Here is a 22,907-nt window from a genome sequence, read left to right as displayed (position 1 = left end):
TTGATTAGTATACAAAGGGTGATTGGTACAATGAAACCACAAACAATTCCAATAAATAAACTGGCGAAGTTTTGGATTTGAATATCAAAATTTTCCAAGTTTGGGAGAACCCAAAAATGTACTATTGGAGAAATCTTATTATAGTGCAGTTTGGTCCATGTTAAAGTTATAGAACTCCTCCAAAACCTGAAAATCCAATACCAAAAACTAATTTTGATACTGCAATAAGAAACACAGCCAATCTTATTTATTTTTTGGGATTGTTGGTCTATCTGTACCAACTGTCCTTTACATACCAATAAATTAATTAAAATACTTTACATGGAAAAGTGTCATTAAATCTTTTTTACTTAGTTGTACTCCACATAATGTCCATCAAGTTCTAAAGTAAATTTTAATTCGAGCTGCAAGAGTAATTTAAGCTAGCAAGTAGAAAGTTATAAATTATACAGCAGCAGCACTGTTAACATTACGTATCTTCATGGATTTCTACAACACACATATCATGACTAGCAATATCAGAAGCTGAATCATGAGGGACACCTTGATACTTGGAAAGCAGGCGATCTAATATTTGCATGACTTTTTGTTCTTTACGTTCTTCTTCTTGGTTCTGTCTTTCGCTTTCTTCCCTAAAAAATTCTAGTCTCCTTTTTTCCATTTCAGCTTCATACTGCATTTGCTCTATTTCAAAATTATAAAACCTCTGTTCTGCTGCCTCTTGGTACTGAAGAAACTGATTTGTCACAGACAGCATGACAGTTTTAAGTGCCTGAAATTCTTTAGGCATTTTGAATGATTGCTTTTGCTTTGGTGGTCCTTGACCATATTCTGAGGTTTCTTCTTGACAGTCTTCGTTTCTTTTTTCTTTCTTAGGTGGGACAGAAGTTGAAGATGAATAATCAACATTTTTACTTGCGAAATTTGTTTGAAAGGAATCTGAAGTGGGTACAGTTGGATCAGAACCCCATGAAACATCTGAATATTGTGGAGTATTAAGATGAAATACATTAACTAACTGAATATCACTTCCATCTGGAGGGGCTGTACTATTTTCAGTCTGAGGATGACTAATGTTTGGTGGGGTTGCATTATATTTATAAAGATCAAAATAGGAAAGTGGTGAAGGTGGATTAGTAATTTCAGTACTTGGTCCCAGAATATTTTCCAGCAAATGTAAATATTTTGACTGCCTTCGAAGGTCTTTGAAATTCTGGTTTTTAGCAGCCTTATATTCTGCTTTCAGATTTTTCACTTTGATGCGACACTGTGTGGGTGTGCGATTAAAACCTTTTTCTTTTAATTTACTAGCTATTAAATCATAGATGTAGTAATTTCTTACAGTATTGTTTAGAGCACTTAGTATTTCCTTTTCTTCCCAAATAGAAATAAGAGCTATAGTTTCTTCACATGACCACAAAGGCCTGTTATGTGGATGAGACATCTCAGCTGTTTTCTCTTCCTTTCTATATATATATCTAAAAGAGAAAATAAATTAATAAATACACTGGCAAGAACTGTTTAATAATTTTACCACCAAGAAATGAATGACTTTAATACAAAGAAAGTTTACTACTTAAAAATAACTCTAGGTGCAATAGACTACTACTTTATTTTTTCTTTCTTAGGTTGAACAGAAGTTCTTTCTGCATCAGACCAACCAGAAATGTAGGTTTTGTTGCAAGTTTAATACCTATGAGAGGAGATTTTACAGATTATAATTAACCCTTTCACAAGTGGGTGGACTGTATGCTTGCAATCCAGAAATTTTTTTTGAGGAAGTTGGAAGTTTAATAAAAATTGAAAAACTGTATATTAATGTTTTCCTTTTTTGACCTTTTAGCTGAAGTTTAGTGAGTTTATTGTTAAAAATAAAATACAAAAAACATTTTTAAAAAATATTAAAAAAAACTTTTTTTTAACCTTTGTGGTAATATCCTCTACATTTATAGTAGTAGTAATAACAGCAAATGATGCAAGAAAGCAAGCTTATATAGCATCAGCCAAAAAAAAAAAAACCCACCTCATCCATCCATCCATCCCCTCTAAGAATTTGCATAGTTATCCCCTGAATTTATTCAACCCACCCGCAATAACAGGATGGAAGCCTGATCAACTGCCCACTAGCTGAAGGCAAACTTCAGCACATTTATCCTGCAACTATTCTTCCTCAACTTGAATTATGCTCCCTCGTGTGTAGTCTCAGCAAGTGGATGAACGAATAAGATTAACAATAACGAAAAATACTCAATCCATACACGGCTTTAAACACCTCAATAAAATCTCTCCACATGTCTAGTCATCATATAAGTCATCACACATGTTTGGCATAGCCTCTTTCTGTACATGGCTGCAATAAAAACTGGATTTGCTACTAGAACACCAATCTTATAGTGTGGGTTGCCTTGGTATTCCACTATTTTATATTTACAGTAGTAGAATACCAAGGCATTGGAGCAATGCCTTATTATTATAAAGCACTGCTCCAATGAAGAGATATATATTGCTTTTTATAACAAGGTTATTACAGATGCCGGTTCAGACGAACAGTACCCGTGGAACTATCTATAGAAAAGGCTTGCAGCAGAAACCAAACGTCTATGAGACAGAGTGGAGAGACTTCGTAAATGATTGGTCATAGAATAGAATCAAGGAGCTTGAGAGAGAGGGTTTGTTGGGAACGGGGAGGCACTACCCCTAGATTTGGAATAATATTCCACAGTAGGGTGGATTTGTACAGAGTTAGTAGCTATTTAGAAAAAGAAGTAATGCCAAGAGTGAAAAAAATAAACCCAGTTTTCTTTTTTTTTTTTTTGATGGAAAAAAAATGTGATATTTGTGATGTGCTTACGCATAGAGAGATCAGAAGTAGTCGTGATTCCCAAAAGGTGGCCCACATCAATTTGGTAAAAGACAGTGCATTGTATGAGAGGTCAGTGCATAAGAATTAGCTGATGTCGCAATCTGGAGAGTACAACAATTCTGTGTATGATAAAGCAAGACTGAAAATGCAAAATTTTAATATGCTGTGCTGTAAATGGCTAATTTAGTGATTACAATATGGTTTATATTTTTAATTGAACACATTAACCACCTTCATTTTTAACTGCATTAGCACAGATGCATTAAGCAGCTATTGTTTTCACCATGTCCGTTCATTTAACCATCCATCCATACGTTAAAAACTTAACTCCTAGTGGATGGATTTGCATACAAATTTCATTAAAATTGGACCACTAGAAATCCAGTAATATTATTTTTTTGTGTATCCATCTGCATGTAATAACTCAATTCCCAGAGGATTTTAATGAAATTTTATGTTTGGCTCTTTAAGAATGATATATTGACCTTTCCTATCTTTAAAATTTGATGAATAGAAATCTGCCAATTTTTTCTCTCTTCAATGCATAGGCCACCGATATGAATCATAACCAACTCATTAATATCAATTATATATATATATATATATATATATATATATATATATTAATTTCTATTATTATTAACAGTAATTTTTCTTTCACCAGGTTTCTGTGCCTGTAATTTTCTTTTGGGTTCCCAATCCTCAACTAGTTCCAGCTGCATGGATTGGTTGAGTGTGTGGCTATCATCTTCAACAGAACTGTCCTCCCACATTGTAAAGCTGTTACAATATGAACAGACAGTCATGCTGAAGATAAATAGGTGCATCAAACTTTACAACTTGCTGTGGGTAGAATTGGCTTGAATAATTTTATAGAAAATAAACTGATAAAAAAATATATTTTCTAAATGTCTGCATTCCTCCTTTCTGAGTGACTAGAATTTCTCACTGCTTTCTTTATTTCATTGATTTTCCTAATTTATGAGCTCATCATTATGCACCAAACTGTTGTATGCCAAATTATCTTACACCCAATTGATGTAATCCCCAGGCGCCTCCGTAGCCAGGTGGGAAGGAGCAGCAGTGCGTAGCACACGCTTCTTGATTAGACCGAGGTTCGAGCCCGTCACCACCAAATACGGAGGATGCGGAAAGGTCAGGGATTGACCACCGCATATCCCGGAGCAATATGGCCTTAGTTGCTAATGCTCTTAAAAACCAAATAACAAACAACAATGTAATCCCCAATAGAGATATGATCTTGTCAAGAAATCAGAGTTTCAAAGATGAACAAGAGCATTATTCTTTTGCAAGAAATAATCTCTCTCTCTCTCTCACACACACACACACACACAAAGGAATGGTGGATCAACTAAAGTTCCAGCCTATTCAGAGTACAATAACAAGTCAGCTAGACCTTCATTAAATGCACCAAATATAGGACAAAACTTAATCTTTAATTAAGTGTTAGAATTAACATACTGAATTTGAAAATGAGGCAACTTTCAACCATGGCAGACATAGGCATGCTATGTCTTGGAAAGAATTCTGCTGTAGGTAGTCAAAGAGAGCAGACGTGTTTCAATTTGGCTCCTGAAGGGGATTAATTTCATTATTTTCCATGGAGCTAACAGGTCTGTAATTACTCATGTTGCCTTTTGATCCCCTTTTATGAACTAGGGATATATTTCACATCTTCAGTCTATAGGGACCTCCCCTGAATCCAAGGATGCTCTCATAATTATGGCTAAGAGTTTGCTTACCTCCTTTGCTGCCTCCCTTAATATTAGGATAGATGCAATCCACCAAGTGCCTTTTTTATGTCCATCCTCAACAATATCTGCTCCAGTTTCCTTTCAGCTATCAGTTATTTAGTTGCTTGTTAGAGGTTGATAGACTTCTGGAATCCCTTTACCCTAAAGAATTCTTTATGTGTGAAGAAGGATGATCCTCAACAATTTCTCCTCCACTTTCCTTTCAGTTATCACAATCACTTAGCTCCTCATCAGAGGTTGACAGACTTCTGGAATCCCCCTACCCTAAAGGATTCCTCATGTGTAAATGTAGATGCAAAATACCAATTCAATTTGTCCACAACCTGAGCAGTGTCATCAACAGGTTATCCCATAGGCATTAAGTGGCCCAATGTGATTCAACCCCTTCCTTTTACTGTTAATACAAGCATAGAAGTCTTTGCCTTATTTTTCTTTTCATTCTTTGCCAGAGCCTTCTCATATCTGCCTTAGCTTGCCTAACATCCTTTGAGACTGCATTACAGACTAATTTATATGCATCCCATGCACTTTTCTTCTCTGCAACAAGTCGCATTACTTCAGCTAACATCCATTTAGGTATTTCTTAGTGGTATGAAAAGCCTAGTAGCTTCTTTGATTATTTCCCTGAATACTTCCCATTTAGAATTTGTTGTTGGTAACATCAGTTTTTCCTACTACACACAATATAAAAACTGTCTGAGACCTCTGTAGTCACCCTTATGAAAAGAAAAGCATTTCCCTTTACCTTTAAAAGTAGTTGTCTTTATTTAAATTCTACATTAGTACACTGTGATTGCTGACACCCAGTGGGAATTTTACCTGCAGATTCTTAATGCATGAAGAATCACTACTGATAACCAGATCAAGAGTATTGCTTTTTCTTGTTGCCTCTCTAACATGCTGCTGTAGACTATAGTAATCTAAGAAATCCACAAAAGTCATGCTAGTGTGCGAGTAACCAATCCACAAATTCCAGTCAACATCTGGAAAATTAAAATCCCCTATTATGAGACAGACATTCTGATTTACTGGCCCACTCTATTTTCCTGTATAGCTTCTTGGTATATTCAATATCAGTCATTAGGCCTATAACACACACCTACTCTCAAGTTTTGTTTTCCAGTGCTTATATCACACCAAACTGACTCAACATTGCACTCGTCACGTAAATCAATTGGATGCGCTCTTTTACATTGAATATTCTTCTTAACTAATAACATAACCTCTCCTGTATACACTGTACTCCCCATATTCAAATTCAGCATCATTTATATCTGAGTGACACGTCTTTGCCATCTACATTTGATGACTTAATCAGTACTTCAAATTCATCAAATTTAATTACAATGCTCCTAGCAGTAGTGTACATCCAAGTATACATGCATGTGTTCTTATTCTTAGTTCCCCTAACACAGCCCATGTATTCATTGGTTCCATGATGACCCACAGCAGGGCCTGAAATTCCAGACACCTTGCTTTCCAGGCTGCTACATCTACCAATAGTAGCAATGCAAGAATCACTTTCATCTCTGTTTGTAGTTCTAGTTAATCTATTAATTTCTGTATGCCCCCAAGCTAGAGAGTTTTCCAACCCACCTATCACTGCTCGAGAGCATCAGCAAATATTCCTGCACCCCTTTCAATTCAAGTGTATTCCATCCCTGTAAAAACGGTCTCTCCTGTTAACAAGCACAAACCACACAGAGAAAATATTCTATCCAACGAGCTTTGTACATTTTCTCCAGGGACGAACTGATTGACAAGGCTCTCATATACTCCTTCCTATTGTGTCTAGATAGAATTGCAGACACTTTTAAATTCAATCCTAACTAGCAACTTTTGTGAACATTGCCCTGTACTTGTTAAGTCCTCAGATTTCCTACAATTAATACCATTAGTGCCAATGTGTACAAGGACACAAAAGATAATATCTGCTCTACAAAGTCATCTACTTTTAACCCTGGCAGATGTATCCTGGTCCTATTCCACGTATCCTTCTTGCACGTTTCCGTGACAAAAGAGTCACTGACAACAACTAGCTCCTGTGAGAGCAGCGCATTCTGCCTTGAAGATGGCCACTGTGTTGCCTGATGCACAAGAATTGAGGTCTGGTGCTGAGTTTGCAAACGTTTCACAAGTTGCACTCCCCCCCCCCCTTTTTTATGCTGTGATATGTTAGAGAATCTTCCCCAAGCCACAGCACTCTTGCTACTATGTGCCCGTTGCATAATTTCTGTTTAAATAAAAATTTAATTGATTAACTGACAATACTGTACTAAGCTGTTGTTGTAGTTATTTTAGTTTTTTAGGAGCATTAGCAACTAAGGCCATATTGCTCCGAGATATGCGGTGGTCATTCCCTGACCTTTCCGCACCCTCCGTATTTGGTAGTGACGGGCTCGAACCCCGGTCTAATCAAGAAGCGTGTGCTATGCACTGCTGCTCCTTCCCAACTGGCTACGGAGGCGCCTCTGTACTAAGCTAATAGATTCCTAAATGCAGTGATATATATTACACTATCTAGTTTTACATTATACCTTACTAATGTAAATTTACTTTCATTAGTAGATAAAGTTTCATTAGCAGTTTAATTTCTGTAATACTTTGGCATGTATTCAAAGGTCAGTCTAGTACACAAAACAAGCTCAACTCAATTCTTTTCTTTGTACCCAATGTAAGAAGTGTGCCAATCTCAAATTAAAACTTGGTGTATTACTAGAAGAATTTGAGTCACTGAAGAAATTGGGTGCTTGATCTAGAAACAAATGTAACCAGGAGCTTGTCAGGCACTCAAGTATCTCACAACCTGCCTAGTGATGCACGCTGATTAGAGTCCTGGAACAGAACAGTCATGTGCATACAGCACTAGTTGAAGGAGAGTTAGTTTTATTGTGAGATTCAGTTGTCAGGAAAACAGGTAACGTTTTTTGAAATAAAGATAGGTGGGCCAGAGCCAGATTGTGTTTGCTGGGAGCAATGATTGATGTTACCAAAAGAATGTCAGATTTTAAGAGTAAAGACAGTATCATTATTCATGTGGGCACTAACGATATTAAATAAACACGAACTGACGATTTGTTGGATAAATATAGGACCATGCTGAAAAAAATGCTGTGAACTAGGTCAGAATGTGTACGTGTCTACAATTCTGCTCAGATGTGACAGGAGGGATCATATGTGGAAAGCCTTGTGGATAGAAGGAATTTATTTTGTAGAGAGTATTCATTTGAACAAAGGTGGTGCAAGAGTTTTTGCCAGTATTATTGAGGATACCTAAATTCAGGGAAACTGCTAGTTGGGGAGGAAAAGAAGGATAATATAGACATACATTTATCTGATGATAAGATTAATGCTCGCACACATCAAGAATTCTTTTGTTGCTGGAACAGCTGATTTTGGCAAGATTTTCTTAGGGCAGCAACATTTCAAATGAAGCTGGCCAAACAAGCCTAAACTTCAATGGTAGTAAACTATAGAATACTTAGTCTTAACTGTGTCTACAGTAATGTCAGGAGTATTGTCAACAAAATGGGTGAATTCAAACTCCTGGTTAGGACACCTAATGCTGACATAATAGGACTAACAGAAACATGGTGCCACCTGAAAATTGGAGACTAGTTCCATTATGGGACTAGTCACAGAAGGGGTGGTGGGGGTGATGCTTCTTATCAAAAACAGTCTGAGCATGAAAAGAGCTTTTACTGAGTCTAAAGTAATGTCTGCCAACATAGAATCTGTGTGGTGTGAGTTAGTTGAAAGCAAAGGTATAATGAAAGTGGGAGTAATCTACAGACCAGAAGATTGTGAACAGTATAACAAGAGTCTCTCCATGCAGATGGAATGGACAAGCAAGTGTGAAATATCTTATGAGTGACTCCTATCTATCCCTAATTGACTGAATAAGTGGGAGGGAAACTTGCCATGGGGAACAAATTTTTAAATAAACTAGACTATTATTATTTGTACCAGAATGTTAGGAAAAAATACTAGGTTAAGAAATTTCTTGATGTCATCATTATTCACAAATCAGATGACATCACAGGGCTTAAAGTACAGGAACCATTTATAGTGACCACATAGTCGTTAGTTAGAGGTTGAAGAAAGATGTTACAGTAGTTAAAGGCACCAATTTTAAAAATAAAAATAAGTGGACCATAGCAGTTTAAGGCAGTACACTGCATCTATTAATTGGGCTGATTGCAGAGGGAGAACAAATGCATTAGAACCATGAAATACCTTCAAAGCAATAATCACAGAAGGCATGAATGCATATATATCATTAAGAAAATATAGTATGAGAAGGATGCTGGGATGGATGAATACGGAGTTGGCCAGTCTAAAAGACAGCATGGGAAAGTTAGAGTAACGAAAAGTACTAAAGCCTGCAGCTACAAGTTGAACTGTAATGATACCACAGACAAGGGAAAGGAGACTAAGTCTGAGTATGAGAAAGGCACTGGCTAAGAGAGAGCAAAGAATGGGAACAAGGAATTTTTCATGTATGTGAATACGAAGAAGAAAATGAATCAGACTGAACTCTTGTGCATTAAGTGTGGAAAAATCTTAGATAACCCAGCTGATGTTGCCAACAAACTGAATAGGTACTTCACATTGTGTTTACTAATGAAAGACCCTTTATGCTGACAAGAGGGTGTGCAAGTGAGGCAAAGCCATATGAAATTAGCGATTTCAAAATAGAGATGACTGTTTATTAGAAAAACGTTTGAGCATAAAGGCAAGCAATACCCAGTAATTTTGAGGGAGGCTCTCAGAGAATGTACTGAACCATTAAGGTTAATTATGAGAGCATCTTTGAACTCAAGAGATTCCTTTGGAATGGAGAAATGCCAACATATCGCCAATAAATAAAGGCAGCTCTAAGAGTGAAGTCTGTGACTACAGACCGACTTCAATGGTAGAGAAAATCTTAGGGGCAATGATAAAGAATGCAATCCAGGGACAGCTAGACAGAAATGGCATTCTAAAGGGCACACAACATGGTTTTGTTAAGGGAAGATCATATTTAACAAACTGGTAAAGCCATTTTGACACAAATATTCATGAGTTAGGTGTAAAGAACAATTTCGGCAGTTTATTTTGATTTTAGCAATGCATTTGATTCAGTCCCTCACAAGAGTTTATTCTGTATGCCGGAACATGTTGGGATTACTGAAAAGGTCCCAAGAAGGATTGCAGAGGGTTGTGATTAATGGACAGTCTTCAGATTGGTGTAAAGTCAGAAGTGGGCCCCAAGGATCGGTTCTGGGATCACTGTTGTTTCCAATTTTCATAAATGATATCAACGAACGAATAAAGGGGTGTGATGTATAAATTTGCAGCTAGTGTAAAGATTGAGAGCATCATTAATGATCTGTGCCAAAAACCACTCCTTTAGGATGACTTGAAGGGGGCTTCAAGAATGATCAATAAAATGGCAGCTGTTTTAATGCAGCAAAATGCAAGGTATTATACACTTGGAAAATAGCATCCCCAAAATAACTTATACACTTGGTAGGGATGAATTAAAAACAGTGGAAGAAAGGGATCTGGAAGTTATGATAAGAGTCGAAATTAAGTTTTCTGAACAATGTAAACAAGTGGTCAAGAAAGCCCATGGTGTCCTATCGATGATTTATTGAACAATATTCTGTAGAGATGTGGAGTTCATAATCTCACTTTACAAGGAAATTGTAATACTGCATTTGGAATACTATGTCCAAATATGGAGTTTTCATCTGGAAAAAAAAAGACTGAGCTTCTTGAAAGAATCCAAAGAAGGGCACTCACAGGATGAGATCAGCAAAAGAGCAACTGTACGAGAAAAGCCTGATTATGTGGGCTGTTACAGAGCTTGGCAACCAAGCACTTTAGAGGAGGGCCTGGCTGAGGTTTATAAGGCTCTAAGAGGGATTTTCACTGTTATAAAAAATTTCCAAACTAGTGGCCATATATTCATACAGGGGAAGATGTTTAAACTGATTGTAGAAGTTTTCTTTTTACCCAGATAGTTGTTGATTACTGGAACAAGTTGCCTTTATAAGTAGTTGAGGCTGAGTTTGAAGAAATTCAAAAGAGAAATTAGATAGCTACCTACGTGAGGAGGGAAGTGCGTAATTTGTATTTTCTCTGTGGCTTCCTTCCACTATATGGCTAATACTAATAATAATTTGGTTTGGATTTGTTGAGGGAAAAGCAGGAGTTCTCCATTTAGAGAGAATCTGAATCAGTGGTCAAACATGGAGTAGGTGTCTGAAAAATCCCCATCAAAATATGGGCACATATCAAGCATGGATTAATGTTGCATGGTATAAATTTCAGTGAGCTATAGGAGTTTGCTCAACAAATCTACATGGACCAAAAATGTAGGGTGCACCCCAGGGAGCTGGATTCTACTAGACAACCAGGATGAGAATTAAAGCATAACCAAAAAGTACAGAAAAATAGTGGCATCTATATTTCATTACCATGGATACCACAAGTAAAATTTCTTTACTACATACACATGCATCAACACAGACCTGATATTCAACCTCAAGTCTGTTTTGAGATGAACAAGCAAGAACGTTCATTCAGTCCTTTTAATCTTTGTGAGATGTACGTGTTGCTAATTTCTTGTTGAAACAAGTGGAATACACTAATTCAGGGGTGGTGAACCTTTTTAAGGGTTCGTGCCAAAATTGGCCATATATTTTAAAAAACTACCCTCGCATTTCAGAACACAAAATGCATAATGCTTTATAATCCTTCTTAATCATACTAAATCTTTCACTCCAAGGTTCTTGAAATTCTCAGCTACCTCCTTATTCATTTGAAAGTTTGTTTCTTTGCTGGTTTTAGCTGACATTCTAAACAAGCTGTAAAGGGCAAATAGCAATTGCAATTAAAAGAATTATGAGACATTATGGGAATTAATGAAGATTTATCTCCAATCTCCACACCACATACAAACTGTAATTGACAATGGAGGCTATACTAAATACTGAATGTGGATAATATATCTCGCATAACTTTACCAATAACTTGTGTTCTGAATAAATGTGTGAAATTTATCAATTTTTTTTTCTTAATTTTGTTTCACAATCTCATCAGTACGTGTCGCCACTCAGACTTCAAACAAATCACTGGATGAAGTTTGAAAATTTTTTGGGATGCTCTGAATTCCACATGCCCAAAAAAATTTGTACAGTCAGTCCTCGTATAGCACGATAGCTGTGTTCCTAGAAACCCTTGTGCAATATAAACAACAGGCCCTATGGGAAAAATAGGGTTAGGTGGCGACCACCCAAGATTGAACACACATTTGTAACCAAAACATTACCAACCACAATAAATTATCGTAATAAAATACGTAAGTATTTTATGACTATTACGTAATAGAATATTGCTAATTCTTTTGCTTCTATCATAAGCAAACTTGTTTTTTGTTTGATTTTCTATCCAAACAGATGACAGCCATTCCATCTCTTCCAATTATTTGGGTCTTAATCTAAGGGATTTTAATTACACTTTGAGTTGTTCCTGCTATGAAAGTTGTTTTTATTTTCTCTGCATTCTTTATAATTCTTGGCGTTGCCTCATTTAGGTCTGTAGCACGTGCAATCTCACACGGTCTTTCATTTTGCTCAAAGCGTTTCACAATTTCATATTTTTTCTCTATCGATAGACGCGGACTGGCCATATGCCTTACCAGGGAAACCCCGGTGGGCTGGAGGCCGGTGTGATTTTGGCCATAAACGCTAGTATGAGGCCACTACAAATTTTCCCGGGTAGGAATTTTTGACCCAGTCCGCCTCTGTTTATCGATATTGCTTTTCTTTTTCTCTCTCTGAATCTGCAGTGTCTTCACCAGGATGCTTCCTTTTCACACCTTTTAAGTATTTTACTCATTTTTAGGGAATAAAGCACAATTACAAAACGAGGAGGCACGTAAAGCTGCGTGCGCATAGCAAAACAGCACCATAAAGGCAGAGATACACTATTAACACCTCACATTTTACTAAAACACATTTCTAGGGGTTATTACCATAAAACAATTTCCAGTTGCGTTTCTGCTAGTGGAATCTGTTATAAACTGGTAGTAAACTCGATCTAATTGCATTTGTGATTATACCGATAGCTGGAATTGTGTTGGTTTTTACGTTATTATGATGAAATGTGTTTTCCCTTCACTGATATAAAAACCATAAATACATTTTCAGAATCTTCTCTTCATTCCTATCGTGTTGCATTTGGTTGGTGTGATTCTGCGTTCGACTGCCATTTCTTGTAAATACAGGCGAATCGTGCATAAGCAAATTCGGTTCATGTTATATAAGATATCGTTCCCCTATTTATAAATCGTGTATGATCGAATTCGTGTAGTGTAAACATGTGTTATATGAGGACTGACTGTACATGCACTAGTTTGTAAAACGCCACCCTTTGTTTTATTATCTTAAGATTTGCATCAGGTTTAGACTCTAACCTGTGTCACTTAATATCTGATCACAAATTTCTTATTTTTATTTAGTGCCAACTGGCACTCAGTATAAGTAATATCATGTGACATGTTTGTTGTACTAAAGTAGAATAACAGGAGTGTTTCAGAGTAAGGGTAGTAGAAGGCACAAAATCCAACAAAATATAAGAAATTGCTAAAACATTAACCTTCTGCAGCCCAACGTCATTGCCAGTGTGCCCATCTGCATTTCTGATTATGGAATTTGTTTTCCTGCTGTGCTGACAATTATTTTAATACCATTTATTTACATTTCATGTGAACAATCTGGAAAGCTAAATCAATGTTTAAGAAATTTATTATAGTTACACACAGAGCGTACAAATAAAGAAGAAATATATGAGCTTTCGGCTATATGGTAACCTTCATCAGAATTAAAAATACATGAATGGCAGTTGGAATGGAGATGTGCACTGCCAGGTGCGTGAGACACGAGGTTTAATTGTTTGTTGACGCTTGTGGCTGTGACGCATGATGACGTGGCCAGCGTTTGTCCAATGATAGAACTACTGACTCTGTGATCGGGTTGACTTGGCAACCACTGTTCCTGTTCAAGGATTTATCCGAAGATTTTATATTTAACGATTCCAACCAGGTACGCTTTAGGTAATGGTGGGATCTGTCTACCACCACGACATCGCGGTGTGGGTCAATGTCGTGGTGGGTTGTCCAGACATGCTCGGCGATAGCTGAGTGTTCTACATCCGCTAAACGGATCGCTCTTTTGTGCTCCGAGAGACGTTTCTCGAGTCGACGACCAGTCTCTCCAAAGTAGCAGCTAGTGCAGTCACGGCAAGAGATGCGGTAGACCAAACCGCTCTGCAGAAGGGTGGGGACAGGTGTTTTCACGTTGGAAATGAAAGAACGCAGTTTCTTGCCTGGGAGTTGGATGCACTTTATCCCGTGTGTTCTTAGGATTCTACCGATCTGTTGTGACAGTTAAAGTGCATCCAACTCCCAGGCAAGAAACTGCGTTCTTTCATTTCCAACGTGAAAACACCTGTCCCCACCCTTCTGCAGAGCGGTTTGGTCTACCGCATCTCTTGCCGTGACTGCACTAGCTGCTACTTTGGAGAGACTGGTCGTCGACTCGAGAAACGTCTCTCGGAGCACAAAAGAGCGATCCGTTTAGCGGATGTAGAACACTCAGCTATCGCCGAGCATGTCTGGACAACCCACCACGACATCGACCCACACCGCGATGTCGTGGTGGTAGACAGATCCCACCATTACCTAAAGCGTACCTGGTTGGAATCGTTAAATATAAAATCTTCGGATAAATCCTTGAACAGGAACAGTGGTTGCCAAGTCAACCCGATCACAGAGTCAGTAGTTCTATCATTGGACAAACGCTGGCCACGTCATCATGCGTCACAGCCACAAGCGTCAACAAACAATTAAACCTCGCGTCTCACGCACCTGGCAGTGCATATCTCCATTCCAACTGCCATTCATGTATTTTTAATTCTGATGAAGGCTACCATATAGCCGAAAGCTCATATATTTCTTCTTTATTTGTACGCTCTGTGTGTAACTATAATAAATTTCTTAATGAATCCAGAGCGCGTAGGCCTGTTTCGTTATAATCAATGTTTATGTTCAATTTCAGGTGCTAATTTTTTTTAAAATCCTGTTTCAGTCGGATATCATGGCATTGTGAATATTGGACCACTTTCAGTTATTGTACTATTCAATTATTGTACTGCCAACTATTTTTACCTCATATAAAACAATCTGAAAAACTGAATCCATTCTTATATTTAGCGATTTTTAACATAAGGCCAGTTTTTTGACCCTCCTGCAGTCCAATATGGAAACTGCCATAACTGTCAGTGTTTTCGAATATAATGTTGTCCCACTTTACCGCCATCAGTACTTCGTATAAATGATCTGAAAAGCTAAGTTGATGTTTATATTAATTTCCCCCCTTCATGTAGAAATCACAAAGTAACTTATACTCTGTGTTATTGGAGTGAAGTATTCAGACATGCTGTCAAAATCTCATTAAGGCCTTTCTGAAGAAACAGAGGAAAACAGTGTTCTCCCCAGAAAATTTTGCCAGCTGGGTTTGTCTGTTTTTTTGGTTTTTAGGAGCATTAGCAACTAAGGCCATATTGCTCCAGGATATGCGGTGGTCATTCCCTGACCTTTCCGCATACTCCGTATTTGGTGGTGATGGGCTCGAACCCCGGTCTAATCAAGAAGCGTGTGCTACGCTCTGCTGCTCCTTCCCGCATGGCTATGGAGGCGCCGCCAGCTGGGTGGCATTATGAAGTAGCCGGGTGGGAGAGTGTAATGCTTCGTAATATTATAATTTTCTGTTATTTATAAATGTGACTTAAGCGACCCAGAGCAAAAATTAATTGCATAATTTAACATTATATGCTCTGATCGCACAGTATGTTCGAATTAATATGGATCAAGATCAGTGAGCATTACCATAGGGTACTGCGAGAATCACTTAAATTTTAGCTGGGCGGTGCCCCCCCCCAGTGATAGGTCCAGGGGAGAACACTGGAAAAGGAAATTCTTACAAACAAGATTGTGTCTGACTGTTCCATACGATGTGATCAGGTTTCAGTTTCACTAAATGAATTAAAAGGAGTTTTTTTGAAGTTATTAACAACATGGGACTAAATGGGGGGGGAAACCCTGATATAAAGAAGCATTAGTCTGAAAAATGGACAGGCAGAATTCAGTTTTTCAAGAACATATTTAGCAGGATGCAATTTTTGCATGTATTTTGGATGCTGCATCTCTGCCCACCCAAAAAAGGAATTCAAAGTGGATGCTCTAAAGTAAAAAGTATTTTCAATTATCTGGATGAAACGTTTTTGAATATTTTCTTCCAGGGAGAAATGGTGCATTAAGAGCTTTTAAACTGTTTTATGTATGTAAACCCAAAAATAAAAGTTTTTGAACATTACATTTAAACTAATTTTTTTTATTATTATTTTTTTTATTGTTAGTGATGGATTCCATGGGGAAGCCAATGAAAATGCTGGACTAAGGGTTAGGGAGACAGTCACAAATTGTCTGATGATGTTACACTACCCATGTACACTGACACTGTACATGGCAGATGGAAGGTTAAGCACAAGAGTTGGTGGTGTCAATGTAGAAGGAGAAAAAAAACACAAGTGGAATAAGAGCACTGAATGTTATCAGGACCTGGGGCTTTCTTAAGAGATATCAATACTGTTTAGGCTTCTATTGTCCTTCTGTTGGAAGACTAGGATGTACTGAATGGAATCTGTTTAGTATCAGTAGTAGAAAAATGATGCAAATTTATATCCCCTTATGTGTATGATTCAAGGAAGGGTATGAATGCCAGCGGCATTTTTGGCTTACTCAATCTATTTAAAGCCTTAAACACTTCTGCAATATAAATGGTGTCTATTATTTTATTGTTGTGTAGATAATTTGTCATAAATAATGTACAATTCTCAAATTCTCAAAACCCCTGTCTTAATAATTTTATTAAGACAGGGGTTTAATTATAAACATTCCTTATAATTTTTTCAGCCTTTTGTTTAAATATATAAATAAATACAATGTAAGCCTTTTTTTGTATTTGTCATATTGTTTGTGTTCTGTTTTCCCTTCCATTTACCATGGATGGTCAACTCATCTTCTGTATAGATTTTGTAATGCTATTTAGAAAAAATAAAATACTTACCTTGACTTCTTGATTGGATGTAGTAATATAAGAGTGATAATAATCCAACTATTCTATCTATTCTTCCACTTGAAACATCACAAACAGCAATTTCCTTACAGAGCTATATGATGATCAACAGGATCACTATTACCAAGTCAGCAACCTATGGCACAGGATGAAAATTTTACATAACATACATGCTACATAATAGAAAAAAAAAAAAAAAAAAATTTAACTATAAACATCAAAATATAAATGCATACCACAGATAATCACATTTAGCTTTTTATTTTTACTTAAATAAAAATTCTTATCCATCTTGCCAAAAACTTGCAGAGCACAAGATGTTTTGTGGTAAGATATGGAGCAGATTTGCAAACCTCTGAAAATGATTTTTATGGACATGATGGGAGGGGGGGGAGAAATATATATATATATATATTTTTTTTTTTTTTTTTTTTTTACAGACAACCAACTATTTTTACCCACAGTTTGGTTCTGTGTGAGTAAAAACAGGCAAGCCAGCTCAGGGAAACTGTTTATCCCAGAACCCATGCTAGTTCTCAATGCCCCTGGTCTGCCACAGAATTTATCTGACTTAATTTCCAATTTATATGCATGGAAGTTCCACTTCTCTCAGAAATAAATCAAACTGAAAATATTTTTTTTTATAGTATGAAAAAAAATAAATAAATAAAAAAATAATACTCCAAAATCTTTGCAATTTTTTAATACTGTATTTTTATGAACACCCAAATCTTCTTTTTTTTTTTTTTTTTTTGACAATCCTGATGGGGATCCATATTTAAATAAATGTATATGCCTATCATTCCTTGTTATCCACAGGAATACATTCTTAAACTGTCCATGGATAAGAAAAATTGCTTATTTGTTATAATAGAAAATTGTTAAGAAATTAACAGTTTTCTATTATAAAAAGGAATAGTTATATGAAATTATACTGTAATTTTTACTGTATTCTTTAATATGTTAATTAGCATTAGCAGAGGCATAAGATGCAAGAAAGCAAGCTTATGCAGCATCAGCCAAAAAAAAAAAACCCTCCCATTTCACCTCTCCAATTCGTTCGAAACGTCTGTCCAGCTCGGCCTAAAATTTATTTAGGCTATCAACTTCCACAACAAAAGATGGAAGTCTGTTTCACCAATCAACTACCCACTGGCTAAAGCCAAATTTTCGCACATCTATTCTACAACTGTCTTTCCTCAATTTGAAAATGTGCCCCATCCGGTTCTTAATCTGAGCAAGAGGAAGAATCCCATTAGCATTGAGCTTGCTCAACCCAATCAGATCACCCATTTGTTCCCCTCACCAATCTTGTTGCTAGAAAGAGTACATCTTTGTACTCTTTCTAGCAACTCTACATCCTTCCCAAAATGAGGCCTCAAGACCTGTACACAGTACTCTAGGTGTGGCTACACCTAGTCAGTTTGATTAGGTGTGGCCTGACCAATGCCTGCTATAACGGGATAATCACATCCCTGTCCCTGCTAGCAAAATTCCTATATATCATTGACAAGACTCCATGACCTGCCCTGGCAGCCCATCTGCACTGCTCAGCAAAATTCATATTTGACTGCACAATTACTCCCAGGTCTTTTTCACCTTCCACTTCTCTGAGTGTAGTACCACGCAGCTGGTACACTTCTCTTTGGTTATTGCTACCCATATGAAGTACTTTGCATTTCTCAATATTAAACTTCAGTTGCCACTTCTCAGCCCATTTGCCCAACTTATCTATATCCAGTTGGAGTAGCATACTGTCGTTAACAACCCTGCCAACCTTTGTATCATCTGCAAACTTGGACATTAAACCTGATATACCTTCATCAATATTATTAATAAATATACAAAACAATGGGCCCAACACCAAACCCTTGGGAACTTCACTAATAACATTTGTCCACGAAGAGCAGTGTCCACTGATTACCACTCTCTGTCGTCTCCCACTTAACCATCCCTTTATCCATTGTAGCAACTTACCCTTAATGCCATACCTCTCCAATTTGTACAGAAGTCTTCCACGTGCAACAGTATCAAAAGCTTTCCTGAAATCCAAGTATATGATATCAAAATTATTTTTGGCATTCAGTTCCTTTGTGACCACATCATAGTATCCAATCACATTGGTCAGGCAAGACCTCCCTTTAACAAACCCCATGCTGTGTCTTAACTATTACTGCAGTCTTGTCTAGATGATCGTGCAATGCTTTTTTAACCGGTGATTCCATTATTTTCTCCACAACACAAGTTAAACTAACAGATCTATAGTTAGTTGTGTCACCCTTTGAACCCCCTTTGTGAACTGGTGATACATTTGCACACCTCCAGTCCACAGGGACCTCCCCTGAGTCCAAGAAAGCTCTCATAATTATGGCTAAGGGTTTGCTTACTTCCTTTGTTTGGATAGATCCCATCCACCCCAGGTGCCTTTTTTATGTTTCACTTCAACAATTTCTCCTCCACTTTGCTCTTAGTTATTACAAAAGCAATTAGCTCCCTGTTAGAGTTTGATAAAGTTCTGGCATTCCCCTCATTGAATAACTCCTCATGTGTGAATGTAGTTGCAAAATACTCATTCAGTTTATCAGCTACCCTAGCATGATCATCAGTAGTCAACCCATCTATGTTAAGTGATCCAATCTGATTCATCCCTTTCCTTCTAGAGTTTATATAAGTAACAAACGCTTTGCATCCTTTGCTAAAGATTTCTCATAATTTGCCTTCGTCTGACTAAGCTCCTTTGTGACTTGATTATAGACTAGTTTATATCTGTCATAGGCTTCTGTGTCACCTGATATTTTATATGCATCCCGTATATTTTTCTTCTCTTCCACAAGCCTCATTAATTCATCTGATATCCATTTAGGCCTAAACCTTGAACAATATTTCTTAGTCGGAATGAAAAGCCTAGTAGCCTCCAAAATTAAGTCCCCGAAGGCTTCCCATTTAAAATTAAACATTGGTAACATCATCAGTTGATCCCACTGTACAGAATTTAAGAACTGTTTGAGACCTCTGTAGTCACCTTTATGAATGCAAAAGCCCTTCCCTTTAGCCATCCACCCTAATCTTTTACAGTTCTGTCAGCAGGAGGTGGCTTGACACCATTTTGTACACCTTAACCACAGTGAACCATGAGTAGCCAATAAGACATGCCATTTCAGATATGAAAATACCTGACACTTGAGTTCCCACAATCATGCCCTTTTGAAACTCTGTGATTTCTTTTCTATGTCCCATACTGCTACTTTATCAGTTTGACTTGCATGACCAGATATAAATTACCACCGCTCTAGCATATGAAGCTGTTTGGCATTTTATATTGCGAGCTATGCAGCATAGTCCAGTACGAATGAGGTGGTCATAATTCGGTTATCGCCGAGTGTATATATAGAGAGGAGTGAAATACTTAAAAGTATATGGGAAAGAGCAATAAAATCATAAAGAGGCAAGTTGCTGCTATGGTTAAAGGGAAGGTTGAGTTTGAGAAGACACAGAGTGGTAATCAATGGACACTGCTCCTTGTGGATTTATGTTATTAGTGGAGTCCCCCAGGGTTCAGAGTTGGGCTCCTTGTTGTTTTTTTGTATTTACCATATGGCTACAATAGAATTTTCAAGAGACTGATCATATTTAAACAGATCAACATTTTTGTCTTCATCTGACTCGATTTGCAGTAAACAAATTCTTCCACTGTTAATTCTGAAAATGTCTCAAATCACATATGAAGATTGTTGCTAAATCTAAGGTGTTACTTGAGGTGCTAAATGCAACTAAAATAAACAAATTAGAAGGGATTCTGCAGAGATAAGATGCAGCTGCTCATATGTGTTCTTAGGGTTATTACATGGTTACATGTAAATTGAAATAATGCGCCCCTTTTATTATCAAGAGATTATTATGATGAAAGTAAAATTTTCTGCCTCTGTGGCTTTGTTGCCATGTGCTTATCACACCAATCGCCTCTGGTGTGAAATGAAAGCTGTGCAGCTGCTTTCTTAAATAACACTAAAAATATCCTAACTATGTACCACCATAGGTGGTACATAGTTAGGATATTTTTATAGGTATTGTTTATGAACAAACACTGACACCTACTAAGAAAAAAAAAAAAAAAATTTAAAAAAATAACAAAATTTTGGAGAACTACAGTGACAACTTGATCACAGGAATAACTCTGAAAATTTCTGAAAGTTCACTAGCAAAACAACCACGGATGCTTAGTACAAATGATAAAGACAGAGTGAACTGAACACGTACTTAAAATGTGGCTGATATCTTCTAACTGGAAAATAACACGCAAACTGAAAGACAAAATATATACAAAGTAAGCAAACTAATATAAACTTCCTAATCTAAGTGAAAATAAACAAGGCAAAATTAAAAATAAGTTATGATTCTACTTAAATAACAAAACATATACTCAAAATAAATAAATAACCAGCTTACTGGTCACCAGCATATGTATATATACAATAATATAACATAAACCGACGAGCCAAAACATTACGACCAGCAAGTCGTTAATGCAAATCAAAGAACTGCAGGTGAACTACGGCGCGTGCGCGAGTCGGGACACTGTATAAAAAACACCTGATACTGAGCTCTTTTAGTGTTACTCTTGTTTTTCAGATGGGAAAGGCAGCAGACTTAAGTGAGTTTGACAAAGGCCAAATTGTAATTGCCAGACTGGGTCAGAGCATATCCAAAATGGCACAGCTGGTGGTGTGCTCACGGTCAGTACTACCGAAAGTGGTCCAAGGAGGGGGAACCCACGAACCGCCAGTGAGGTGTTGGACAACCATGGCTCATCGATGCTCGAGGTGGGTGAAGGTTCTCCCGGATGGTACGCAGCAACAGAAGGGCGACTGTGGTGCAACTCGCCGGTAATTGGAATGCTGGTGCGGGAGTAATGTGTCACAACACACAGTACATCGAACCCTGTTGAAAATGGGGCTGTGTAGCCACAGGCTGCTCCAAGTGCCCATGCTAACCACAGTTCACCGGCGACAGCGCCTACAATGGGCATGCGAGCATTGAAACTGGATTTTGAGTGATTGGAAGGTCATCTGGTCCGATGAATCACGTTTCCTGTTGCACCCCGTGGATGGCCAGGTATGTGTGCATCGTTTACCTGGGGAAGTGATGGTGTCTGGTTGCATCATGGGACAAAAACAAGCCAGTGGCGGCGGTGGTGTCATGCTTTGGGCGATGTTCTGCTGGGATACCCTGGGTCCAGTCATCCATGTGCCTGACGCTCTGACGTCTACCACCTACCTAAACATCATTGCTGACCAGGTACACCCTTTCATGGCAATGGTCTTCCTCTCTGACAGTGCCATCTTCCAGCAGGATAATGCACCATGCCACACCGCCCGGATTGTTTGAGACTCGTTCACAAAACAGGAGGAAGACTTCCAGGTATTGCCCTGGCCTCCAAATTCCCCAGACATCAATCTCATCATGCACCTGTGGTTTGTGTTGGAACAGCAACTCCAATCTGCGGCATCTCAACCACTGACCTTACAGGAGTTAAAGGATCTGCTAGTTACATGTTGGTACCAGATACCACAAGATACATTTAAAAATCTTGTAGCATCCATGCCTCGCCGGGTATGAGCTATTTTGGCTGCACGTGGAGAAGCAACACCATATTAGGTAGGTGGTCATAATGTTTTGGCTCATCGGTGTATTATACAATAGGAAAGCAAGAGTGACATGTACGGCACATCGCTTCACTGAGATTAAAATATACAATACAGATGAAAATTAAATGTAATAATAAATATACATTCACTAGCTTGCATACAAACTGTAACTAACCCTAACTCAAGTATAAACAGCATAGAAAGTACAAAAGCAGCAGACTCCAAGTCCTACATCTGTTAAGCATGCATTTCAGAGGAAATCTCAATAATTTACTTATGTCCCTCTGTCCAGAATCCTCTTTGAAGTTGAATAACTCAACTTCAAAGAGTAGTTTTTATGACTTGATCTACCCCTAACAAATGGCCTCTCATATGGGTCTCCTTGATGGGCAATGTGTTTAAATCACATGCTGGTCTGGATAATGGGCATCTTGGTGAA

The 22,907-nt window shown here is 37.6% G+C and overlaps 1 protein-coding gene across 1 annotated transcript; it reads right to left on the bottom strand.

Moving 5' to 3' along the window:
• Positions 1 to 469: 469 nt before the first annotated feature.
• LOC150081514 (uncharacterized) lies at positions 470 to 21,180 on the bottom strand. Its single transcript, XM_090380229.1, has 3 exons — positions 21,081 to 21,180; positions 16,815 to 16,959; positions 470 to 1,478 (listed from the first exon to the last, which is right to left on the bottom strand). The coding sequence occupies exon 3, from the start codon at positions 1,442 to 1,444 to the stop codon at positions 470 to 472; it is 975 nt and encodes a 324-aa protein (XP_090236355.1). The 5' UTR covers positions 1,445 to 1,478; positions 16,815 to 16,959; positions 21,081 to 21,180.
• Between the last annotated feature and the right edge of the window lie 1,727 nt (positions 21,181 to 22,907).

This window comes from Mastigoproctus giganteus, chromosome 8 (assembly GCF_048544385.1).
Source record: "Mastigoproctus giganteus isolate SK-2022 chromosome 8, ASM4854438v1, whole genome shotgun sequence".
In the NCBI taxonomy this organism is placed as follows: Eukaryota; Metazoa; Arthropoda; class Arachnida; order Uropygi; family Thelyphonidae; genus Mastigoproctus; species Mastigoproctus giganteus.
The sequence above is the reverse complement of the archived record's forward strand: the minus strand, read 5'-3'. Positions and strand labels throughout refer to the sequence as shown.

Excerpts from the sequence above, each read along its gene's own strand:
- LOC150081514 (XM_090380229.1), bottom strand. The coding sequence starts at position 1,444 with ATGTCTCATCCACATAACAGGCCTTTGTGGTCATGTGAAGAAACTATA.